We start from the raw sequence: 10831 nt of genomic DNA on the forward strand, positions 1-10831 counted from the left end.
GTCATGACAAACAACATAATGAGAAACATAATAATTTTAATAACTTTAACAACATTATCAACAACAATAACAATGCTAACAACTACAACATCAATATTAACACACACAACAACATCATCAACAATAACAACATCAAATGAAACGTCAACAACTACAACAACATCAACTGAAACGTCAACAACAACATCAACAACAATAAAAACTGTAAAAAAGAGTAAAAATTTATTTGATTCAAAAGGCAAACAAATGGCAGCAAATATCACGTTCCATTGTGTAAAAAACAACATTTAAAAATGAACAAATGAAAAATGAATGAATGAGTGAACGAAAATGAAATAAATATCAGTTTCATTTATGAACGAGTGAACAAATAATTTTATTAGCGAAGAGAAAAAACGAAACTACTAAAAACCCATCGAGAAAAAAGATTAATAAATTGAGAATAAATGTACAAATGAATGAATGAATAAATGTATGAATGAATGAGTGATGAACGAACGAACGAACGAATGAATGAAAGAATGAATTAATGAATGAATGAATGAATAAACAAATACAAAATATAAGCTAATGCATGAATGCACGAACAAATGAATGAATAATTGAAAGAAATAATGATTAAAAATAAAGTAACCTGAGCAATAAATAATGAAGCGACGAGTGAATGAATGATGACTCTATAAACAGCCAACTCACTATCATAAATAACTCGTTCATATATTTCTCAATGCATACATACGTGTTGTTGTTAGGCTAATCGTTACTATCATCGTCATCGTCATCATCATGATCATCACAATCATCATTATATCATCCTAATAATCATCACCATCATCATCATCCCGATCATTAACACAAACATCATTCCCATCATATCACATCTATAATTTATTATCATTTCATCATCATCATCATCTTCATCATCATCATCAATATTATTTCTACTTTATCATTATCATTGTAATTATTACTGTATTTATTACTGTAATTGTTACAATTATAATTGTAATCATCTTCATCGTCATCATCATCATCATCGTCATCATCATCGTCATCACAATCCTCATCACAATCATTACCATTCTAATATTACCACCATGTTTTGGTTACTATAGCTTACGTTTTTTGTAGTTTCATGATGTGATGATGATGATAGTGATGACGGTGATGATGACGACGACGACGATGATGATGATGGTTGTGGTGATTGTGATGGTGATGAAAATGCAAATATTAAAGCTATGGTAACTGGCGAAACAAGTGAAAACAAAAATACCATCCTGCTGATAACATTAAAACAAGCAAGCACAACAGAAAGATAGCAGTGAGTTTAGTGTCATGATTTCAAATGGACGACTTTCACCTCATCATATCAATGATGACACGTATCATACAAACCTACAATCAATTGTATGAATCAACTAAATGAATTAATTCGATTAATTTGTTAATTAATTAATTAATTTATATATATAAATATTTATATAATAATAATAAATATTTTTATAAATATATAATTATTAATTATATTTATTTATTATGCGATGGAGAAATAAACAAATTATGCGACTGCGAATGAATGAACACAAAAAAAACAAATGAATGAATGAATGATCGAATGAATCAATGAATCAATGAATAACTAATTCATTCACTCATTCATTCATTTATTTATTCATTCATTTAAACAAACAAACAAACAGACAAACGAATGAATGATGCATGAATGCATGAATGAAAAAGTTTGAACGAATGAAATATTGAATAAACAAATGTAATATATAATGGATGAATAAATGTACCATTGATTGATTGATCGATTGAACAAATAAATAAATGCATGAATAAGCAAACGAATAAATGAATGAACAAATGAATGAATGAACGAACACATGAATACATGACAGTATAACAATGCATACATTGAAATCAGCTTGGAAATGGAATTAGCTAGCTTGATCTTGTTATGCCAAACAGTCAATCAAATAAATACACGCATGCATACATACAAATGCATACATACAATGCATACATACAATGCGTACATACATACATACATACATACATGAATGCATACATACATACATGCATGCAGTAACATACAAGCATACATACATTCATAGATAGATAATAATATACAAATATGCATACATACATACAAATATATCATATATATATATATATATATATATATATATACATATATATAATATATATACGTACATGCCCAAAAATAAGCATTTAGCATGCGAACATTCCTTTTCTTCATTCTCCTGCCTTATCCTTTTAGGACATTGGCGACCATCGACCTCCACAAAACCTGATCTTTAACTTGATCTTGAAAGTTGAAATTTGTTGGCACTCAACAAGTGATACAAGGACTTAATGAATGTGATTCGTTGCTAAACGTGATCTCTTTTCCCTGCAATCTTTCCAGTAGTTATTAGATCTTCCATTTCTTCCTTCCGCATGATGAGACCAAAAAACTTTAATATCCCCGTAGTTATTTCCTCTTTTCATAACCGGACAGTTTTAATACATCCTCATTCGAAGTATGGAAGGTCCAACTAATTTTCAAAATTCTTCTCAAAAACCACATCTCAGTAGCTTAATTTTTTTTCACATTTCTTTAGAAATTGTTCAGGACTCAGAGCCCTAAGTGAGCACAGGAAAAATGTAACACCCTAACAGTTTCAATTTTGCTGATATTTTGATTTCATTGTTGGTGAAGATATTTTTCATTTTAAAATGTTTCTTCTTCCACATCACACAATAACCTGAGGTAATCAGACTTCTGAGATAATTGAAGCTGTTGACTTGTTTCGCCTGTTTACCATTAATGATTATGGAGCAGATCGGGGCGGTTTTGCTTTTACTGATAACCATGCACTCTGTTTTGTTGATGTTAATTTGCAAGCCTTTTCTTTCACTTTCAAAAACCAGTTTACAAACAATTGTTTGCAGTCTTTCTATTGATTCCGCTATCAGAGCTGTATCATCAGCATATTTTACATTGTTTTACAACGCCTCCAATAGATATTCCAGGTAGATATTTTTATCTTTTTTTTTATTAGTCTTTATTATTGCAGCTCTGACATACGCAGAACCACTTACAATGTTACAGATATATTATCTATATATCTTTTATTATGTTCTTCATATCCTCATCTATTGATTTGAAGCAGCCATCTTCGCCACAAAAGCTGTTTATCTTTTTCACACGACGTACACATGTATTTATAAGCACGCGCAAGCACCGCATCATATACGCTGAGTATGATGTGATAGCCATTGAGATGTTTGACTCAGTGAGCATTTGAACCACTGAGCCATCTCGCCGGCCAACATGCGACAACTTACGTCGTCTACCCATTTACCAACCTCGGAAGGATGGACGGCTGGGTTGACCGGGGGTCGGCTACCCGGATGAACCTGCAGAAACTGCAGAATTTGAACCCGGGTCGTGGGAGTGGTAGACGGACACGCTAACCACTCGATCACGAGACCATCTTTGGTCCATACACATCTTTTTAATAGGAAGCTATTCAATCTATCTTTCAAGAACTTTTTTCCCTCTAAGATTATTTCATCTGATTTAGCTTCTATGCATCCAGAAACGGTACAAGCCATTTTTCCGGTGATTTCTTTGATGTTTTTATACAATGCATTTGTATTTCTGTTTTTGATTTTTGTCCAACTTTTAGTACCTATCAGGATTGCAGCCTTTCCTTCATTCATCCATCAGAGATACGATGTTATCCATTTATGACCTCCTCTTTGCTTCATCACAGTTATAACTTTCTTTGCTGATTTCGTGAGGGCATCTTTAAATATTTTATATTTAGATTTATTTACGTCTTTCGTCAATAACTGAAAACGATTCCGTACTTCAACGTTATACTTGACCTTGATCTCATCATTCTGTAACAGACTGACAAAATGCAAACGTGTTTGGACCACTTCACCTTGATTTTCTTTAATTTTATCTTTATTTTACAAACAATTGTGTTATGATCACTGCTACAATCAACTCCAAGAAAACTTTTGCATTGTAGAACAGCATTTCAAAGTCGTCTATTTATTGTAATGTAATTAAGCATATTTCTTACTTTGTCTCCGGGACTCTCCCAAATATATCTTTGGCTTGAGTGATTGTCAAACCAGATGTTGATTATAATCTGATCATTTGTGACACACCATACAATCAATTTATTTCCTCCTTCATTTCTTTCACCTATCCTATGAGGACCAACCACGTCATGTATTTTTTCTGAGTCAACTTTTGCATTCAGGTTGCATTCAGGTCATCCATCACAGTAACAACTTCTTGAGATTAACATGTTTTTTAATCATCATCAAGATCACTGTAAAAAGCATCAAGGTCTTTTTCACTGCTCTCAGACTTTGGCGCATAAACTTGAATAACAGCTAGGTTGAAAGGTTTTGCGTGTATTTTGACCAACAAAACTCTATCTGACACCGCCCAGAAATCTTCTAAATGTTTAGACATTTTATTGTTTAAAAGTATACCTACTTCTCGTTTGTATGAATCATCCTGAGAGTAGATAAATTTGCCTTTTTCAAAGGTAATGACATCTGATTTTTTCTACCGAATTTCGTTCAAACCTAGAATGCTGAGTTTCATTCTTTCAATTTCTTATTTTACGTTCTCGAAATTTCCAGTCTGGTACAATGTTCTAACGTTCCATGTTGCCACAGTAGAAGTTGTGTTCAACGTGCCACTAAAATGATGTTTTTTGTTCTGGTTTGTGTTTGTCGTTGGTTTTCTTCGCAAAAGTCGTGCTTTCAACATTTCCATATGAGATGAGTCAAAATACGAACATTGTCAAAACCAAACACATAAACAAACATGCACATACACATGCACATATGCAAGCGGATCACGAACGCAACACATCAAACATAAAATACACACACACACACACAAACACATGCATGCATGCATATTCACACATACACACACACATAATAAGTTACACGGAGTAACACAGGAAGATATTCAGAAGAAACCTGCATACACTCTTATAATTATGTGTATAAATTAGCGTACATGCAAACATACACGCGAATAAATATCATTAGGACCTAGATGTATGTATGTATGTGTGTATGTATGTATGTGTGTTTGTGTGTGTATGTGTATATGTATGTATGTTTGTATGTATGTATGTGTGTGTGCGTGCGTGCGTACGTGTGTGCGTGTGTGTGTGTGTGTGTTTATTTTATTTATTTATAGAAAAAGCCAGCTTTTAAATTTAGGTTAGACAAAAATTGGAAATGTAAACAAGAGGGATATGTCAACAATAATCAATTCTACATCAACATACCAACAACATAATAATATTATAGATGTATAATAATAATAATAATAATAAATAATAATAATAATACCAACAATCAATTAAGAATGTACCAGTTTCTTTTGTTATGCGTACAAACAGCAACAACAGCAACAACAACCGATAACACAAAAATGTTGCACAGATTGTTGTAACAACAACAACAGCACCAACAACAACATTAACAACACAAACAACAACAACATTAACAACACAATCAACAACAACACCAACAACAAAACATCGTTTCATTCCTAGCAACAGAGTAATATTAAATCAAACGTCAAACAATAAGAGGAGATGACAGGCACAAAACACGAAAAGACAAACAACGACAAACTTTTCACATCACACACAAACACACACACATCAAACAATACATCAACACTCAAACACACACACACACAAATACAACCCAACACACACCACACATGCTACACACATACACACACACTGTTACACCACACACATACACACCACACATACTACACCACACACACACACACACACACATATTGTTACACCACACACACCACACATACTACACACATACACACACACTGTTACACCACACACACACACACACTGTTACACCACACACACACACACACACACACACAGGTTAACTTTTCTAGTTTTCAACGCATTGTATTCAAACATTTTTTTTGTTTTAAACAAAATTAAAATTAGTGAACGTAAATGGAAAATGAAAAATAAAATTTTTAAACGCAAAAATTCTAACAAAAAAAAACTTCTGTTTATTTTTTTTTATTCATTCATCAGTTTATTTTTTAATTTGTTCTTTTGTTCATTCATTTATTCATTATTTATTTATTTAATTTTTCATCCCAACAACAATATTTTCATTTACAATTATACAAATTAATTCATAATTCAATTAAATGAAATAATTTCAATCATTCATTCGTTTTTTTTGTTTCTCGTTAATTTGGGAACTTTTTGTAGTTTTTAATTCTAACATTGATGCTTCCATTATTAATTAAATGAATGAATTAATTTGTAATTAATTAGTTATTCCTTCCATAATTAAATCACTCATTAGTTTGTTTATTTATTTAATTTATTTGTTTGTTTGTTGGTTTGTTCATTTTTGTAGTTGTTGTTTATTTTTTGTTAAATAGGATTAAAAAGTGTTACACACACACACACACACACACACACACACACACACACACACACACACACACACACACACACACACACACACACACACACACACACACACACATACAACATTCACTCTCACACACACACTCACACACACACACACATTACACTCACACACACCACACTCACACATACAAATATACCCAAACACATACACACACACACAAACACTGTTTTAGGCATCTCACTATTCAAAACATACCCTCCTATCGACAACATTAACACAAATTGTAATCATTCCTCTACCGTTGAAATTAAATATCCTATAAGAATTAAAATATAATGAAATTAAGCTAAATCTTCAAAAATATTTCTCCATCATATCTTGCAAACTAAACATATATCAAACATACAAACTAAATAAACAACGACGTTTTTGACATACTTCATACCTCACGGCACTTTATGATTTCGCAACATGTATTAGATACTACATATTTTTTTAAATTTTGGGGGCGGCTCCCCATGCCTACCCCCCTCTGGCGATTGACCCGTGTGCATGCCCGATGAATATTTGAATTCTGTACAAAAACATTATGTTTGTTTGTATGTCTTTTGTTTGTATGTTTGTGTGATTGTTGTATGTTTGTATGCTTTTTATGTCTGTTTTTTCGTTTGTATGTTTGTTGTTTATAAATGCACGGAGGCATTATTCAGTCACACGTATGACGTACGCACGTAAAAACATACATTCATACACACTACATTAGAATTGTATATTGTTTATATTGATATGTAATTTGTTTGCATACATACTTTCCGATTGTATACAACCCGTGTACAACATTTGTATATTTTGTATATTCAATGTGATGTAATAATAGTCGCAATAGATATAATTAGAACAACAACATTTGAATATATTTGTATATTTTTGTATATTTTTAAGTATTTGTATGTTTTGTTGGGAAGAACAAGATGAAGAAGAGGAAGAAGAAGAAGAGGAGGAAGAATGTTCAATGAGAAGTAATGTGCTTTGAAAATTGCTAGGCATAAATCACTCTTGTCATTTCTGTCGGCGTATATTATTATTTTTTTCTTAATCATTACTATTATGATTGTTGTTGTGTTGTTGTTGTTTTTGTTGTTGTGTTGTTGTTGTGTTGTTTTGTTGTTGTTACTACGTCAATTTGTTTATTAATTTTAACCCTATTATGACGTAATTATTAGTTTTATCGTTAGTGCTGTTTTTATTATTATCCTCTGCCATTTTTGTTGCAGATGTAGTTGTAGTTGATGTTGTTGTTATTGTTGTTGATGTTGTAGTTGTTGTTATTGTTGTTGATGTTGATATTTTTGTTGTTATTGTTGTTGTTGATGATGATGATATTTTTGTTGCTGCTGCTTACAATGATGATTGCGATGACGTCATAGCTGTTGTTGTTTTTCGGAAACAACAATTATGGATTATGTTTATGTTCTGTTGTTTATATTATTGTAATTGCTGTCATTTGGTATTATTATTATTATTATTATTATTATTATTACTATTACTATTATTGTATTGCGAAATACGAGAGTTAGCAGACTTCTACTAGCTCACTATTTTAGTTACATTAATCGAGTTTTATATCGTTTTAAAGTATAAAAAATAGGTGTAAAAATTGCGAAAAATTATGACGAATAAAATGATATTAATTTTTCCTAATTCTAAATATCTATTAAATTTAATTATAATTTTTAACTTAATTTTAATAATAAATGCTGCAAAATGCCCATATTGCTTTAGAGATTTTGTTAAACTCGGAAGCCACTCCTGGCGTTGTACAAAATCTACTGCAAACAGTAATAATTACAATAATGCACATTTACAAACAGGTGACAATATCATAATTTCTCCAAATTTACTGGCCGATAATTTAAATAATAATATTGCCGTTGATACTGATAACAATTTAACAACTTGTTGCTGTGGTAGACGATGTAAAGGGAGAAAAGGTTTGCGAATGCACCAACGATCGTGCAAAACATTCAAGGACTTGCAAAATTCGAGAAAATTTCCAAATGATCCAGAAGCGGATTCCAAATTGACGTCATCTCCGATGCAACAGAAAGAATCTCCACCGCCGCCAACATCAACGTCACCGCCAACATCATCGCCACCGGCAAACAACATCACGAACAATACACCACTCCTAGGGATTAAACTACCCAAAACAACAACTCATTGGCTTGAAGCCACTGCATATTTCCACTCTCAAATAGCAACACTGCCAAACATTACTGACATCAATAACTTCACTACCACTCTACAAACACTAATATACAATTATTTCGCATCAAACTACGGCACTCTTAATCAAAAATCAAGCTCAATAACAACACTCGATAAACCAATCAACAAACTAAAGTCAGAATTGAAACAATTAAAGCTGCTAAGCCGTAACAACCACAATTTTGGCGTCTAAATTAGCACGCTGAGCAAACATATTAGATCAAAAATATCATCAGCAAAAGCGATAAAAGCTGAAAAAACAGTCAATATCACAAGCCAATTAAAACAAAAATTCTGGGCAACGTGTGAAAAATTACTAAATCCGACAACCGCTCTGTTTAGCGTCGAAGAAGCCAACAAATTTTTCAACAAAATTTTAAAAGACCCATTTCACAATAAATATCGCCTTCCAAATTGGATCGAACCTCTAACGATCCCTTCAATTGCCTGCAATACCAATCCTCCTACGTACAATGAAATATTCTCAATAATCAAGAAATGCAAGTCGAAAGCATCTCCTTGTCCTCTAGATCAAATGTCAATAATAATTCTCAAAACATGTCCCATACTTCGCACAATCCTTCATCTATTACTGGTTGAGTGTTGGAGAACGTCGTCGATCCCTAAATGCTGGAGAAAAGGGTTGACCATACTGATCTACAAAAAGGGAAACGCCAACGACCCAGCGAATTTCAGGCCAATAACACTTCAACCAGTATCTATAAAATTTTCTCAACATTTGTAAACAATAGAATATACAAATATTTAGATTCAAACAACTTCATTAATAAAAACATCCAAAAAGGCTTCTACCCCAAAGTTGACGGTGTAGCTGAACACACGCAACTACTATCTCACCTTCTAAAGGACGCCAAGAGACATCAGAGGACAATCATTGTTACCCTCCTAGATTTAAGAAATGCATTTGGCGAGGTTAGCTATGATCTAATTTCATCTATCCTAAGTTATCACCACATCCCAAACCAGGTCAGCAATCTAATTAGATCAATATACGCCGATTACTCGATAACTGTATCGGCGTGCAACAAACTAACCTCCCCAATTCAAGTAAAAAGGTGACCCAGGCTCACCATTAATTTTTAACTTCTGTTTCAATCCTCTAATGAAAATGCTAGAAGCAAAACAATATCAACAATGCGGATACATATGGGGACCAACAGCCAATCTAAAATCCAGAGGCTGGTTTCAGTTTGCCGACGATTCGGCAATCATTGCTAACAGTTCCGAGAGTGCCCAGAGACTGATCAATTTCAGCCAAGCATGGTGCAAATGGACGGGTATGAAGCTGAGAACTGACAAATGCTGTACATTTGGGATGAGAAAGCTGGACGGAAAGTATGAGCAGTTTTTGCCTCAATTGACAATAGATGATGAAATAATTCCCCGGGTGAATATTAACAAAGGTTTTACGTACTTTGGAATAATGTACGATTTTGAGGGCATAGATACCAGAGAGAAAGACAAACTGCACAATAAGCTCAAGGTTATGCTGAGGAAAATTGGTGGACTGGATATAACTGTTCAATGGAAGCTGGAAATTCTTAGGCGTTTTGTCCCTACTCAAATCTCATTTGAACTACGCACCTACAATATTTCGCTAACCTGGATAGAAAACACACTGGACCGCCTTGTGACAGAAACAGTAAGAGAATGGCTATCACTGCCCATAAGCAGTTGCATCGCCGAAGTTAGCTCGCTGCCGTATAAAACTGGTGGCCTCAACATAAAATCGTTGAAACGGCACGCCGAGATGTTACGTCTATAACTCCGTGGTTATCTCAAATTTGAAAGGGGAAAAGATACGACCAATAACAGACTTGTTCAGATCATTCCGTTCTGACATTGCTGTCCGCAACAAAGACAAGATCGAGATACTTGAACTGACTGTCTGCCATGAAAATAACTTCATAAAATCAAAACAATTTAAAATGAATAAATATATTGGTAATTTGAAAGATAATATTATTGATGACTTTAAGCATTGCAATATTTTAATTAATACCTTTGAAAGATCGCTAATTGGCTTTTACAATCCTTTTAATATGTC

At 33.0% G+C, this 10831-nt stretch overlaps 3 protein-coding genes across 3 annotated transcripts; 1 reads left to right on the forward strand and 2 right to left on the reverse strand.

The window, feature by feature from the left end:
• Window positions 1–3261: 3261 nt before the first annotated feature.
• Window positions 3262–3630, reverse strand: HELRODRAFT_165136 (hypothetical protein; the record flags this gene model as incomplete). The annotated part of the gene is made up of 1 exon (XM_009031011.1): window positions 3262–3630. One exon carries the CDS (start codon window positions 3628–3630, stop codon window positions 3262–3264), a length of 369 nt encoding a protein of 122 aa, XP_009029259.1.
• Window positions 3631–4345: 715 nt separating this feature from the next.
• HELRODRAFT_165137 (hypothetical protein) lies at window positions 4346–7083 on the reverse strand (the record flags this gene model as incomplete). The annotated part of the gene is made up of 4 exons (XM_009031012.1): window positions 4346–4606; window positions 4667–4762; window positions 6751–6811; window positions 7022–7083. 4 exons carry the CDS (start codon window positions 7081–7083, stop codon window positions 4346–4348), a joined length of 480 nt encoding a protein of 159 aa, XP_009029260.1.
• A 361-nt stretch (window positions 7084–7444) lies between these two features.
• Window positions 7445–8956, forward strand: HELRODRAFT_165138 (hypothetical protein; the record flags this gene model as incomplete). The annotated part of the gene is made up of 2 exons (XM_009031013.1): window positions 7445–7514; window positions 8367–8956. The coding sequence occupies 2 exons, from the start codon at window positions 7445–7447 to the stop codon at window positions 8954–8956; spliced, it is 660 nt and encodes a 219-aa protein (XP_009029261.1).
• Window positions 8957–10831: the final 1875 nt, after the last annotated feature.

The sequence above is a fragment of the Helobdella robusta genome (genome assembly GCF_000326865.2).
Source record: "Helobdella robusta unplaced genomic scaffold HELROscaffold_7, whole genome shotgun sequence".
Classification (NCBI taxonomy): Eukaryota; Metazoa; Annelida; class Clitellata; order Rhynchobdellida; family Glossiphoniidae; genus Helobdella; species Helobdella robusta.